The sequence below is a fragment of the Nomascus leucogenys genome, chromosome 22a (assembly GCF_006542625.1).
Source record: "Nomascus leucogenys isolate Asia chromosome 22a, Asia_NLE_v1, whole genome shotgun sequence".
Taxonomy (NCBI): Eukaryota; Metazoa; Chordata; class Mammalia; order Primates; family Hylobatidae; genus Nomascus; species Nomascus leucogenys.
This window is the reverse complement of record NC_044402.1, coordinates 27,841,759-27,857,924: the sequence shown is the minus strand read 5'-3', so window position 1 is coordinate 27,857,924 and position 16,166 is coordinate 27,841,759. Positions and strand designations below refer to the sequence as shown.

Genomic DNA, 16,166 nt, shown 5'->3' with positions numbered 1-16,166 from the left:
TAAAACCTCCAAGTCATAATTAAGTTTCCCACTCTACTTTCCAGTAGAACTTACACTTCTGTATTCTTGTGTGTGTGTGCGTGTGCCTGCATGTGTTTTCCCAGGCTTAAAGTGTCCTAGTTAGCTAATGGCAATTGGTACTAGAAATCAGATTTCCTGACAGCCAGCCCAGTACTTTAATCCCGTTTTACAGCTTCATTTTTAAAAGAATCCCAAATTGACATATTTCTATAGCATTAAAAAAAAAAAAATCCAAAAATCAAGAACAACAACAAAAAAAACCCAAGAGGCACTTTTGAAGGATACTGGCTCTATTTTGTTTTTTTGAGATAGAGTCTCAGTCATCCAGGCTAGAGTGCAGTGGCACAATCTTGGCTCACCACAAGCTGAAGCAATTCTCATGCCTCAGCCTCCCAAGTAGTGGGGATTACAGGCGTGTACCACCACACCTGGCTAGTTTTCGTATTTTTAGTAGAGATGGGGTTTCACCATATTGACCAGGCTGGTCTCGAACTCCTAACCTCAGGTGATCTGCCTGCTTTGGCCTCCAATGTGTTGGGATTACAGGCAAAAGCCACCATGCCTGGCCTCCCTAGTTCTATTTTAGAAACAAAAGGTTGACATACCACAACACCAACTTTTTAATCACCTAATTTCTTTCTTCTCCTAGTGTCTCAAATCTCAGCCCACTATAAGAAGTTAAAATCAGAACTGTTTCATCTTGTCTCAAGTTTCAACATACAACTTCCAATTTTTTTGTCATGCTGGCCTTTACATCCAAATGTAAAGTATGTTAATTTCCGTTTCTCTGAGGATAGGTATTCACATCAACACACACAATATGCTGTTCCTAAACTTGTACCTTGGATTGGTTGAAGAGCCTTTGGTCATACTGAACTTCATTGGAAGTCCGAGGATTAGGAACACCGAGAGCAATGACTTCACTGATATCCCGATTTTCATTTCTCTGAAGTTTCGACCTATTTTGAGATACGACATCACTAACTGAAAACTCTTTATAGACAAGCTGAATATGTTCAATAGAAATACAACCAATCTCAGAAGCAAAGGATGTGAATATGTCACATTCACATCTTGTGAACATATATTCCTTGATGATACATAATCAAGCTGGCAGCCCTTATAAAGTATTTCAGATTAGAGGCAGAGTTTTACAATTAGGACATACTGTTAGCTCAAAAGAACATCTAACAGATTTGTTGACATGGAATTCTTTAATATAAGCAATCACCTTACAACCATGCTGAGATATAAAATTGCTATGGTCTATATTTACTATCATTATATGATGGTTTGGGGGTTGGGGAAGTGGATACAATTTAGATGTAGCACACGAATCATTTTAAATAAGCTAGAATCAGCTCTTTTATCTAACCACATTTAGTAATTTTATCCCACTAGAATTTTGAGGAAAACATGTCAATGACTGAATTAGTTAGTATGATTTTTGACATTCAGATTAATTTGGTTTCCTGGCTGTTTCATTATATATGCAATCTACATCCCGATGAAACCATGGTAACTGTCATTACTTGTTTTACTAAAAATTCAGGTCACAAAATGATTTCTATAGGCTATTTGACTTTCATCCAGTTACAATTTTACAGTTTTTCTATGTTGTCAATTCTGCTGCCACTTTACTGGTTTTGAGGGCCCAATTTATCCACAGAGCCATTGTAACTTTTACAACTTAGGAATTACTAACCAAGACTGTCATTAATTAAACACTTTCACACTTTGCTCCTCCTTCTACATGTACTTTACCCTCAACTCTCAACTTAAGAGTAAGAGTCTTTGCTTCTCCATGACATCATTTATCCAGGGAGATGAAATATGCCAACTAATACCAGCAGGAATCTTTTTTATGCTTATTTATTTATTTTTATTTTTTATTTTTTTGAGATGGAGTCTCGCTCTGTTGCCCAGGCTGGAGTGCAGTGGCATGATCTTGGCTCCCTGAAACCTCCGCCTCCAGGGTTCAAGTGATTCTCCCACTTCGGCCTCTCGAGTAGCTGGGACTACAGGCACGTGCCACCACACCCAGCTAATTTTTGTATTTTTAGTAGAGATGGGGGTTTCCCCATGTTGGCCAGGCTGGTCTTGAACTCCTGACCTCAAGTGATTCGCCCGCTTTGGCCTGCCAAAGTGCTGGGATTACAGGTGTGAGCCACTGTGCCCGGCCTCTTTTTTGTGTTTAAAATACGACTTGAAAAATGTATTACACTCATGGGATGATCAGAGCATAGAAAACTGTGCATTTGGGAAGAAAATATTTTATATTTGCATTTAATCCTCACTCAGACTTCCACCTTTGTATTGCAGCATTTCCTCTACTTTTCAGAACTTTTAGTCCTCAGCCTTTGGTGAGCCATAAACTTCCCCAATTCCTACTTTACTCTATGCCCTCATATATATATTTAGTTCTATACATTTATACTTACTAAGAGTGCTTTCCAAATTTTCTCAAGTTATTTTATGGATAGCTCTGTCTTTCTGAACCGTAAGTTAAACTCCTAAAAATGAGCTGATTTTCTACTTCTTTCAAAACTGCTCTTCTCAATTGTACTAGATGCAGCACTATGCATATAAAATGATCTCAATAAAAGCATGAAAGCTTATTTCCTGTCTAAAGAGGCACATAATCCATTTATCTCACCATTTAAGGTAGGAAAAGAACGGACTATAACAGTCCAAATTTACTACTACGTTCTTTTCAAAAATCTGATCTCAATTCCGTTTTCTATATTCCCATCATTCTCAATTCTGACTTAAGTGATGGAAGAAAAGATTAATTCCAAAGACAGTCAACTAGAGCTAAGACAAAGTAGTTAAGCACAAGAAAATTAAGTGCTAATTTATTAAGTTACCAAACTAAAGAAGAGAGAAGCAAAACTGATCTTAGTGGACTAAAACTCTGCTCTAAAAGGTACAAAAAGGCCACTCTTCATGACTGGTACATTTTTGTGTGTGTGTGTGTGTGTGTGTGTGTGTGTGAGATGGAGTCTCACTCTGTCGCCCAGGCTGGAGTGCAGTGGCGCGATCTCGGCTCACTGCAAGCAAGCTCCGCCTGCCGGGTTCACGCCATTCTCCTGCCTCAGCCTCGCAAGTAGCTGGGACTACAGGCGCCACACCCAGCTAATTTTTTGTACTTTTAGTAAACACGGGGTTTCACCGTGTTAGCCAGGATGGTCTCGATCTCCTGACCTCATGATCCGCCCGCATCAGCCTCCCAAAGTGCTGGGATTACAGGAGTGAGCCACCGCGCCCGGCTGCCATGATTGGTATATATCTTAAATAACACCTACCTCTTATCAGGAGCTGCCCTGGAAAGATTCCGGTCATGCTGTCTCTCTTTTCGCCTGTCATGCCGGATTTCATCCCTCTCACGTGCCTCCCCATCCTCTGTGTGAACAGTTGAAAAGTACTTCACTGTAATGTGTATTATACGTGTGCATATGTGTATGCATGTGTGTATATAATTTTTTTAAAAGAAACAGGGTCTCACTCTGTCACCCAGGCTGGAGTGCAGTAGCATGAGCATGGTTCACTGCAGCCACTACCTCCTGGATTCAAGTGATCCTCCTGCCGCATCCTCCCGAGTACCTGGGACCACAGGTGTGTGCCACCATGCCTGGCTAATTTTTTAATTTTTTGTAAAGATGGGGTCCCACTATGTTGTGGAAGCTGGTCTCCAACTCCAGGCTCTAGTGATCTTCCCATCTAGGCCTCCCAAAGTGCTGGAGTCACAGGTGTAAGCCACTGCACTCAGCCCCATTAGTATTTTGTTTGTTTTGAGACGGAGTTTCGCTCTTGTTGCCCAGGCTGGAATGCAGTGGCACGATCTCAGCTCACTGCAACCTCCGCCTCCCGGTTCAAGCGATTCTCCTGCCTCAGCCTCCCAAGTAGCTGGGATTACAGGCGTGCACCACCATGCCGGGCTAATTTTTTATTTTTAGTAGAAATGGAGTTTCACCAAGTTAGTCTCAAACTCCTGACCTCAAGTGATCCACCGCGCCCAGCCAATATTATGAAGAGAATATTCTTTAACATTAGACAGAAAATTCCAAGCTTCTTTGTAGTCACATTCAGCCTTTTAAACCTTACTTGCAATTAATTTAAGTCTAATAAATGGGCTGGGCGCGTTGGCTCACGCTTGTAATCCCAGCAACTTTGGGAGGCCGAGGCAGGCGAATCACAAGGTCAGGAGATCGAGACCACAGTGAAACCCCGTCTCTACTAAAAATACAAAAAGTTAGCCGGGCGTGGTGGTGGGCGCCTGTAGTCTCAGCTACTCGCAGAGGCTGAGGCAGGAGAATGGCGTGAACCCGGGAGGCGGAGCTTGCAGTGAGCCGAGATCTCACCACTGCACTCCAGCCTGGGTGACAGAGCGAGACTCCGTCTCAAAAAAAAAAAAAAAAAAAAAAGTCTAATAAATGATATTAGTTGAATTTTTGAATGTGAATTCTAGAATCAAGCATGCAGCTAAAATATTTAAGGGTAAAATGTACTGCTGTCTTCAACTTACTTTGAAATGCAATGCAGTAAATCGGACAGATAGATGGATAGAAAGATGGGCAAATATGTGATAAAGCAAATTTATCAATGTTAAAATTTATTTTTGATATATAATTATACATATTTATGGGGTATATATGATATTTGATACATGAACAAAATGTGTAATAATCAAATCAGGGTAACTAGGATATCCATCACCTCAAACATTTGTTTGTGTTGGGAACAATATAAATCTTCTAGCTATTTTGCAATATACAATAAGTTATCATTAACTATTCTTCTAGCTATTTTGCAATATACAATAAATTATCATTAAATATTCTTCTCTTCTGGCTATTTTGCAATATACAATAAATTATCATTAACTATTCACCCCACTGTACTAGGAACATTAGAACTTACTCTTTCTCACTGTATTTCTGTACCATCAACCAATCTCTCTTCATTTCCTGTCCCCAACATCCTTCCCAACCACCGGTAACCACCATTCTACTCTCTGCTTCCTTGAGACCAACGTTTTTAGCTCCCACATACAAGTGGGAAGATTCAGTATTGGTCTTTCTGTGCCGGGCTTATTCACTTAATAACCTTCAGTTCCATCCGTATTGTTGCAAATTACATGATTTCATTCTTTTTCATGGCTGAGTAATATCCCATTGTGTATATAGACCACATTTTCTTTATCCATTCACCCACTGGACACAACTTGATTCCGTATCTTGGTTATTGTAAAGAACACTGCAATAAACATGGAAGTGCAGATATCCCTTATTGATTTCATATACTGATTTCCTTTTGGATATATACCCAGCAGTGGATTGCTGGGTCATGTAGTGGCTCTATTTTCAGTTTTTTGAAGAACTGCCATACTGTTTTCCGTAGTGGCTGTACTAATTTACATTCTTACTAAAAATGTACTAGTGTTCCCCCCCTTCTGTATCCTCGCCAGCATCTGTTATTGCCTTTTTAATGACAGCCATTTTAACTGGGGTGACATAATATCTCACTGTGGTTTTGCTTTGAATTTCCCTGATGATTAGTGATGCTGAACATTTTTTCATACACCTGTTGGCCTGAAGTATGTCTTCTTTTGAGACTGTCTATTCAGATCACTTGCCCATTTTAAAATCAGATTATCTGGTTTCTTTGCTATTAAGTTCTTGTACATTCTGGTTATTAATTCTTTCTTAAATGGATAGTTTGCAACCATTTTCTTCCATTCTCTAGGTGGCCTCTTCAGTCTGTTGACTGTTTGCTGTGCAGAAGCTTTTCAGCTTGAAGCAGTCCCATTTGTCTATATTTGCTTTTGCTGTCTGTGCTTTTGAGATTTTACCCAAAAAATCTTTGCCCAGACCAATGTCCTGAGGCATGTCCCCAGTGTTTTCATCTAGTAGTTTCATAGTTCAGGCCTACATTTAAGTCTTTAATCCATTTTGATTTGATTCTTGTATGTGATAAGAAATAGAGGTCTATTTTCATTCTTTTGCATGTGAATATTCGATTTTCACAGCATTATTTATTGAAGAGACTATCCTTTCCCCAATGTATGCTTTGGGCATCAGTGTTAAAAATCCATGCATTGGCTGGGCATGGTGGTGGTTCATGCCTGTAATGCACTTTGGGAGGCTGAGGCGGGTGGATCACTTGAGGCCAGGAGGTTGAGACCACCCCTGGGTGTAATGGCAACACCCTGTCTCTACAAATAATACAAAAATTAGCCAGGCATGGTGGTGCACGCCTTAGTCCCAGTTACTTGGAAGGCCAAGGCAGGAGGATAGCTTGAGCCTGAGAGGCGGAGGTTGCAGTGAGCTAAGATTACACCACTGCACTCCAGGCTGGATGACAGAGTGAGACCTTGTCTCCACACAATCAAAAATTCCATGCGTTTACAGCCAATCCATTTATTTCTGGGTTCTCTATTCTGTTCCACTGGTCTATGTGTCTGTTTTTATGGCAGTACCATACTGCTTTGGTTACTATAGCCTTGTAGTATATTTTGAAGCCAGGCAGTGTGATGCCTCGTTTTTTTTTTTTTTTATTCAGGATTGCTTTGGTTATTTGGGGTCTTTTGTAGTTCCATACAAATTTTAGTATTGTTTTTTCTATTTCTGTGAAGAATGTCATTGGTATTTTGATAGAGACTGCACTGTGTCTAGAGCTAGCTTTGCATAGTATGAACATTTTAACAATACTAATTTTTCCAATTCATGAGCATGGGCTATCTTTCCATTTTTAGTGTGTCTTCTACAATTTCTGTTTCTAAAATTTAATTTTATTTTTTTAAAAAAGAGATAGGGTCTCACTTGTTGCCCAGGGTGGTCTTGAACCCCTGACCTCAAGTAATTCTTCTGCCTTGGCCTCCGAAAGTGTTGGGATTACAGGTGTGAGCCACCATGCCCAGCCTCCTCTTCAATTACTTTCATCAGTCTTTTATCATTTTCTTTGTGGCGATCTTTCACTTCTTTGGTTAAGTTTATTCCTAGGAGGCTACGTGCAGTGATTCATGCCTGTAATACCAGCACTTTGGGAGGCTGAGGCAGGCAGATCACCTGAGGTCTGAGACCAGCCTGGCCAACATGGTGAAACCCCATCTCTACTAAAAATAAAAAAAATTAGCCACGTGTGGTGGTGTGCGCCTGTTGTCCCAGCTACTTGGGAGGTGGAGACGCAAGGATTGCTTGAGCCTGGGAAGCAGAGGTTGCAGTGTGCTGAGATCATGCCACTGCACTCCAGCCTGGGCGACAGAGTGAGGCTCTGTCTCAAAAAAAAAAAAAAAAAAAAAAACCTTTATTCCTAGGTAGTTTTTTGTAGCTATTATAAATGGGACTGCCTTCTTGTTTTTCAGCTTGGGTATGCTATTTGTATATAGAAATGCTACAGACTTCTGTATGTTGGTTTTGTATCTTGTAATGTTACTGAATTCGTTTATCGGTTTTAAGTTTTTTGGTGGCGTCATTAGGTTTTTCTAAATATAGGATCGTATTGTCTCTGACAAAGTATAATCTGATGTCTTGTTTTTTTTTTTGTTTTTTGTTTTTTTTTTTTTTAGATGGAGTCTTGCTTTGTTGCCCAGGCTGGAGTGCAGTGGCATGATCTCAGCTCGCTATAACCTCTGCCTCCTGGGCTCAAGCAATTCTTGTGACTCAGCGTCCTGAGTAGCTGGGATTACAAGTGAATGCCACCATACCCAGCTAATTTTTGTATTTTTAGTATAGACAGGGTTTCACCATGTTGGCCAGGCTGGTCTCGAACTCCTGACCTCAAGTGATTTGCCCAGCTCAGCCTCCCAAAGTGCTGGGATTACAGGTGTGAGCCACTGTGCCTGGCCTTCCTTTCCAATCTGGATGCCCTTTATTTCCTTCTCTTGCCTAAATTTCTCTGGCAAGGACTTCCAGTCCCATGTTGAATTACAGTGGTGAAAGTGGGCATCCTTGCCTTGTTCCAGATCTCCAAGTAAAGACTTTCAATGTTTCTCCATTCAGTATAATGTCAGCTGTGGGTTTGTCATATATGGCCTTAAATATTTTTAGTTATGTTCCTTCTAAGCCCACTTTGTTGAGAGTTTTTATCATGAAGGGATGTTGAATTTTTCAAATGCTTTTTCAGTTTCTATTGAAATGATGCTATGGTTCTTATTCTTGGTTCTATTAATGTGATGTATCACAATTACTGATTTGCATATACTGAACCATCCTTGCATCCTTGGGATGAAGGATAGTTCAGTTGATTATGATGAATGATATTTTTTAATGTGTTGAATTCTGTTTGTTAGAATTTTGTTAAGGATTTTTGCATCTAAGACTATCGGGATGTTAGCCTGTGGTTTTCTTTTTTGTTGTATATTTGTCTAGTTTTGGTGTCAGGATAATAATGACCTTGTAGAATGAATTTGGAAGCATTCCTTCTCTTCAATTTTTTGGAATAGTTTGAGTAGAACTGGTATTTAGTTCTTTAAATGTTTGGAAGAATTCAGCAGTGAAGCTGTCAAGTCCTGAGCTTTTCTTTCATGGGAGCAATGTTAATTGTTTAAAAAAAAAATTAAGTGTAGAATCTAGGTGGTAGGAGATACGGGTGTTCATCATATAATTCTTTCAGCTTTTCTATATGTTTGAAAATGTTCATAATAAAATGTCAGAAAAGGCTGGGTGTGGTGGCTTAGGCCTGTAATCCCAGCACTTTGAGAGGCTGAGGCAGGTGGATCACCTGGGTCAGGAGTTTGAGACCAGCCTGGCCAATATGGGAAAACCCCATCTCTACTAATAATACAAAAAATTAGCTGGGCATGGTGATGGACACCTTTAATCCCAGCTACTCGGAAGGCTTAGGCAGGGGAATTGCTTGAACCCAGGAGGCAGAGGTTGCAGTCAGCTGAGATTGCATCATTGCACTTCAACCTGGGCAACAAGAGCGAAACTCTGTCTCAAAAAAACCAAATAATAGTAATAATAAAAAAGTCAGAAAAAAGAATTATGCATGTTTCCCTTATATTTTCAAAGATTCTATTGAATAAAGAACTGTCTGCTTATTTCCCTTAGGGGCTGGCTGGATCTTGATTTCCACTGCATTTATATCTATCTTCACTTTTTTCTACCCTCGCCAGTCTGAGGGAATGGAGTACAGTTAAGAGCATAAGATTTGGAGCAAGCCTGTCTGGATTCAAATCCTGTTTCTATAGCCAATTAACCATGTGACCTGGGCAGATTACTTAATCACTATAAGCCTTAGTTTCCTGCTCTGTAAAACAGTCACAATAATAGTACCACTACATAGGGTTACCTCGGGATTATGAGATAATGCAAATAAAGTACTCAGAGTGGTGCCCACTATAATAAGCACCTGATAAATGTTAGTTTTTACTACTATCTGGCAAGAGATTCGTTAAAATTTTTAATTTCTTGAGAACCATTCTGTTGTCTTTTTCTTATTAGTTTAGAGAACTCAGATGCAGTAAGTTTTACTTCTAATTATCTTCTATGGTTAGGTATACAACCAGGTAGGTATTTATATCTCACCTTATTAAGTCATTCATCTATAACTGAGGGAAGTGGATCACTACTTAAAACCCTGGTTATTTCCCTATGGTTGAACTCTAGACTCCTGTAACCAATTACCTGGCACCGCCATCTTAAACTTAACATATCCTTAACTATAATAAATTCTTCATCTTTCCCTCCCAAACTGTTCCTCCTGCAGTCTTCCCAATATTAGTAAATAAAAGTAGTATTTACTTTTATCCCGAGCAGTTGGCAATTTAATCCTTCCCAACTGCTTAGGATAAAAGTTCTGGAGTCATCCTTAACTCCTACTTTTTTTTCGTATCTCCACGTAATCCACAAACAAATTTTGTCAACTCTACCACCAAAATACATCCAATATGGGACCATGTTTTTGCTACCTCTTGTTACCATCTCTCTTACAGTTTATTTGGAAGGCATTAGCCCATGCCCATTCCACAGTATTCTATTTTTAACACAGCAGCCAGGGAGGTCTTTTAAAAATATATGTTAGGGGAAATGGTCATATGGTACAGTCTCATTTATGCAGGATGAGTAAGTTCTGGAGATCTAATATACTGTATGTTAACTATAGTTAACAGTACTGCATTGTGTATTTGAAATTCGCTAAGAGAGTAGATCTTAAGTGTTCTCACCAAAAAATGTAAAAAGTAACTATAAGAGATGACTGGTAAGTTAATTAGCTTGACAGTGGTGAATATTTCACAGTGTATATTAAAACATCATGTTGTATGTTTTATACAATTTTTATTTGCCAATTATACCTCCATAAAGCTGGAAAACAATATGTCAGGTCACGTCATTCTGCTCAAAACCCTGCAATTGCTTCCCTTTTCAATTGTAGTAAAAGCTTTATCTTTAGGTTAAAAGGCCATACATGATCTGGCCACTACTCTTCGCACCTGCCCTAACTATTCTGACACCTCATCTCCTACTTATCCCCTTCTTTCTCATACAATCCAGTCATATTGGACTGTCTGCTCTTCTTTGAGCCACACTAGGCATACTCTCAACTCAGAGCCATGTACTTGCTGGCCCTTCTGTGTGGGATGCTCTTCCCCCAGAAATCCACATGGTTTGCTTCCTTACTTTCTTCAAGTATTTCTGTTAACAGCACCATCTCAGAAGTGAGGGCTATTTGACCACTCTCACCTTCTGGCAATTTTATATCCTCTTTCCCTGTATTATTTTTCCTCCATAGCAATTATTACCTTTTACTATACTACATGATTAACTTCTGTCTGTCTACACTCACTAGAATGTTGACTGTTATATCCCATCCCCCTACCCACTGTCTAGCAAAAGCACTTTGTGTCTAAAAGAGAACCTTACACACCAGCAGATGCTCAATATGAACTAAATAAATGAAAGAATGAATAAATGTACCAGGTAAGAATTTAGTAATGGAAAAAAAAAATAACCACCCTCACAAAATTTCTTGAATTATACTTAGGACTCGACTTCCCACTCTAATTGAATTAATACACCAATGTAGACCACTAAGTAAAGTCAGAGAGAAAACACTGGCAGATTTAATGATGAGAAATGCATCAGAGCTTACAAGATAGAAAAACTCTGGATTATTTCACCGTATGAGGGAGCTGAATTATTCCATTAGATACCTAATTTCTCTTAAGTTTTGAGATTAAAGTAAGAGAAAATCAAGCCTATCATTTGAGTAATAATGCAATTTTGAAAAGTACACTGCTCAGAAGTTTAAAAATTTCTGGTACAGTCCCAAACTGAAGACCTGCTTTTTTCTTATCTTCTGTTGCTTCAGCTTACTAAGGCAGAGATTACTCTCCATTTCTACACTATATCTGATGTATCTAAATTTTGTTTATATTTTATATTTATATTTATAAAGTACCTACTTTATATGCAGTAGGAAAACAAAGATTTTCTAAAATGAGATATATTTTGTTCACCAAGTAAAATTCAATTCAGTAATGAGAATGTCATACCTTTTTCCACATGAGTTTTGATCCCAGCTCTTCTCTCCCTGGCTTTCTGGGCCATTTCTCTAAGTTTCTCTTCATGTTTTTCCTTTTCTTTCTGAGCCATTTTTCTCTCTACTTGGGCACGCATTTCCACAGCTTCACGAGCCTGTTGGTAAAGTCACATGTTAAACAGGACACTATCATGGGATAAATATTTATGGCTATCATCCAACTCCCTAACATCTGGCTGGTAAGAGCAATTATACAGAATTCAGATTTGTTATTGCTAATTAAAACAAAGAATCTTGTCCACTAAAAGATATCCTGCCTGAAAGACACTGCAGGGTCAGCTTTTTTCTCTAGGAATATTTTAGTGATTGAAACTATCGTGACCCCAATTAATCTTGTAAGTCAAGCATTTCACTAATGCTTTCTTAGAAACAAGCTAAAGAACAAAATTAAAGCCAGGCGTAGTGGCTCTCTCCTGCAATCCTAGCACTTTGGGAGGCCAGGGTGGAAGGACTGCTTGAGCTCAGGAGCTTGGGACCAGCCTAGGCAACATAGTAAGATCCATCTCAAAAAAATAACATTTTCAAAATTAATAACATTTTCAAAATTAATAACATTTTCAAAATTAATCAAGTCAACTCAAGATAAATCTTAACTTACATCTGCTAGATAATTTTTATAAGGGTACTCACTGTGATACAGAAGACACATTTTTTTATGTTCCAAACACATGCTATGATGCGTGTGAACTTCAGTATCACATATTAATTCCATAATATTTATATTTATATATATTTTTTGAGATGAAGTGTCTTACTCTGTTACCCAGGCTGGAGTGCAGTGGTGCGTTCTTGGCTCACTGCAACCTTTGCCTCCTGGGTTCAAGAGATTCTCCTGCCTTAGCCTCCCAAGTAGCTAGGATTACAGGTGCGTGCCACACCCAGCTAAATGTTTGTATTTTTAGTAGAGATGCAGTTTCACCACATTGGCCAGGCTGGTCTTGAACTCTCAACCTCAATCCACCAGTCTTTGCCTCCCAAAGTGCTGGGATTATACGCATGAGCCATTGTGCCCAGCCTAATTCCATAATATTTAATACATTATGTAATATTAATAGATGGCCAATGCTGTGAACGTCATTTTATGTAGCATTCAATTCATTAGAATGTTTATCTGCCTTTTCCTGCAACTGCCCTTTTGGGGGACATCTACATCTAAAACAGAGGAAAATTTGAAATCAAGAATTATGAAACCTAGCAATCTTCATAAAATGGGATCATCCTAGCAAACCATTATTCTGACATGTTGTGAGGGAGCCGGATCACCACTGTGGGGTGTATGTACACATCTACAAAGGCTGGGAGCATGCAGAGAGCTGCCAACTAGCAGCTGCCATTTCTGACACACGTACCGTGGGTGAGACTCTCTCTGGGGTGCTCAGTACTATAGTTAAATTATCAGTACCTTAGGTAACCAAGAATGGATTTAAAAAGTAACAAGAGCATTAAACAAATTATAACAAACCAACCTTCCGATCAGCAATGTAGAGGGCTTCTGCCAATTTGGCGAAATTTTCATTTATGTGTACTGTCTGTAGTCCTCTTCCATCAGCAGCCAGACGTTTGTCTAATGGAATTGTATAACCCTAGAGTGAAAGCAGACAGAAAACCCAGTCACAGAAGTGCTTCAATTAATTATTTGAAGTTAAATTAATTTTATTTTTTTCGAGCTGGAGTCTTGCTCTGTCACCCTGGCTGGAGGGCAGGGGTGCCATCTCGGCTCACTGCAACCTCTGCCTCCTGGGTTCAAGCAAGAATCCTACCTCAGCCTCCGGAGTAGCTGGGACCACAGTCGTGCGCCACCACACTCAGCTAGTTTTTGTATTTTTAGTAGAGACAGAGTTTCACCATGTTGGCCAGGATGGTTTTGAATTCCTGACCTTGGGTGATCCGCCCTTGGCCTCCCAAAGTGCTGGGATTACAGGCATGAGCCGTCGAGCCTGGCTAAAATTAAATTTAAATATGCCCACATTTTGAGAACCACTTAACTGGAGGTTCTTTTTCCTTGTATCTTTCTTGACAATGATGCAAAACAACATCAGCTATCAATGAGTGCTTTATGTAGAAGATTAAGCACTTACACCTATGGTCTCATTTAACCTTCACGATAACTCTATAAAGCTTCTAACATTATTGTGTCCATTTCACTGATGTTTTGGTAACATCCCCAAGGTCATACAGTTAGTAAGTGGACGACTAGGATTTAAACTCAGACAGCAGGATTTCAGAACCCAAGCTCTGGAAAAATAGATACTTGTGTTAATAATTGTGGATTTTAATAAAAGGAAATCACTGTCAAACAGTTCAACAGTTGCTCCTCAAGTAAATGTAACAGTCAAACAAAGGTAGAATCACTATAATCTTAGCATCTATAGGAAGTTAAATCTGCTTTACTGTCTTAATGATCTGTTATATTCTTAGAATCCTGAAGTTTTAGTAAATAGAAAAAAAAAGGCTGGGTGCAGTAGCTCAAGCCTGTAATCCCAACACTTTGGGAGGCCAAGGCAGGTGGATTGCTTGAGCTCAGGAGTTCAAGACCAGCCTGGCAACATGGTGAAACCCCGTCTCTACCAAAAATACAAAAAAGTAGCCAGGCATGGTGGGGCACACTTGTGGTCCCAACTACTCGGGAGGCTGAGGTGGGAGGATCGCCTGAGCCTGGGAGGTTGAGGCTGCAGTAAGCCATGATCACACCACTGTACTCTAGCCTGGGCAACAGAGCGAGACCCTGTCTCAAAAAAAAAAAAAAAATGTTTGCTAAACAACTGACATTCTACATTCTAAAACTTTGCATCCCATTTCAATAACTCAAGAACTGTACTTGAATATCTATGTAACTTTCAGGCTTAGCTTTATTTTCCAGATATCTGACTAGTCTCTCAAATGTTGACTTTTAGTCCATGGTCTTATAATAAAATGAAGCGTTACAGAACCAGCTCAAGATACCATCCAGTTACATAATATTAATCAACTCAAATCAGACCAGTCGACAACCTCTTTGTTTAGGGTGAGTATATAAATTCTCTTAAGAAACCTGAAATGGCCTTCTTTATCCATCAAAAATAAAATCATGAACTATGATGCAAGGAAGACGAAACAATAATTAGCAAATCTATCCTACAATCTATAGATTCTTAACAACTCCTAGAAACTTTGGCGATTATTAGAGATATATAGCTTAAGCCTTCACTACTACAGAGACAAGTAGTTGAATATTAAAGCACTTAAAGTATCCATTTACTCTGTTCTCTTTTACACCAGTTCACTTTCTTTTAGAAGTAATTTTTAGATATAAATTTGAGTTTTCTAAATACCATCTTGTATTTATATGACAATTTATTCTACTTATTCCTTCTCTATGTGCTTCTGCTAGCTACAATTCACTAAAAGAACTGATAAGGGGCTGGGTGCGGTGGCTCACACCTGCAATCCCAGCCCTTTGAGTGGCCGAGGACGGCGGATCACAAGGTCAGGAGATCAAGACCATCCTGGCCAACAGGGTGAAACCCCGTTTCTACTAAAATACAAAAAATTAGCCAAGCGTGGTGGCATGCGCCTGTAGTCCCAGCTACTCAGGAGCCTGAGGCAGGGCAATCACTTCAACCTGGGAGGTGGAGGCTGCAGTGAGCCGAGATCACGCCACTGTACTCCAGCCTAGTGACAGAGCAACACTCCGTCTCAATAAAAAAAAAAAAAAAAAAAAAAAAAAAGAACTGACACAGTATTCACGTGCCTGGCATACTAACATTTCTATTACATTAAAAAAGTCACCAAATTGGGCATTCCTTTTTGAAAATACTCAGTTAAACCACATGTTGTTTCAACTACAGTTATGCAGGCTGTAGTTGTTTTATTGGTGTTTTCCAGTAGGTTATATTAATAGAGACTGATTTGACAACTTAATTACCTTTGCATTTTTCCAGTTAGAAATACAAGGAGGAATCTTCCACTCCTGCTGCTCCTTTACAGTCATCTGAGAGAAGAGGGAAAGAAGAGACAGGTTTAGATTTATAGTCTACAAAGTAAATCTAAGTATAATCTTTATCTTCAAAGACAGCTCCATATACACTGACATATGCACAGACATAGTAAAAGGCCAGCAGTCCATTTGTTTGCTAGCACTAGTTTACCATATAATTCTAGTAGTAACTTTGAACTAGTGTGAAAAATAGAAAATAATCTAGAGATTATTCTTGACAGTTATAAATGTTGGCTAGTATTTTTCCATATTTAAAGTGATGCGACTTCTATTTTTTTTTTTTTTTTTTTAATTGAGACGGAGTTTCGCTTTTGTTGCCCAGGCTGGAGTACAATGGTGCGATCTTGGCTCACTGCAACCTCCGCCTCCTGGGTTCAAGTGATTCTCCTGCCTCAGCCTCCCAAGTAGCTGGGATTCTAGGCATGCGCCACCATGCCTGGCTAAATTTTTTTTTTAAGTAGAGATAGGGTTTCTCTATGTTGGTCAGGCTGGTCTTGAACTCCCGACCTCAGGTGATCTGCCCGCCTTGGCCTCCCAAAATGCTGGGATTACAGGCGTGAGCCACCACGCCCGGCCGATGTGACTTCTTTTGGATGAAAAATTGTTCTTTTGATTAACAAAACGT

At 39.4% G+C, this 16,166-nt stretch overlaps 1 protein-coding gene across 3 annotated transcripts in view; it reads right to left on the bottom strand.

The window, feature by feature from the left end:
* The window catches only part of SNW1 (SNW domain containing 1), a 44,191-nt gene that overhangs the window by 2,561 nt on the left and 25,464 nt on the right, over positions 1-16,166 (bottom strand). For 2 of the 3 annotated variants that reach the window (XM_012498139.2, XM_003260812.4), the window contains exons 8-12: positions 15,470-15,535; positions 13,032-13,148; positions 11,519-11,660; positions 3,327-3,423; positions 863-980 (exon numbers count right to left, since the gene is read on the bottom strand). In XM_012498139.2, the coding sequence (XP_012353593.1) occupies positions 863-980; positions 3,327-3,423; positions 11,519-11,660; positions 13,032-13,148; positions 15,470-15,535 (540 nt within the window). The remainder of the gene's footprint in view (positions 1-862; positions 981-3,326; positions 3,424-11,518; positions 11,661-13,031; positions 13,149-15,469; positions 15,536-16,166) is intronic. The other variant, XM_030802661.1, reaches the window with a different exon arrangement.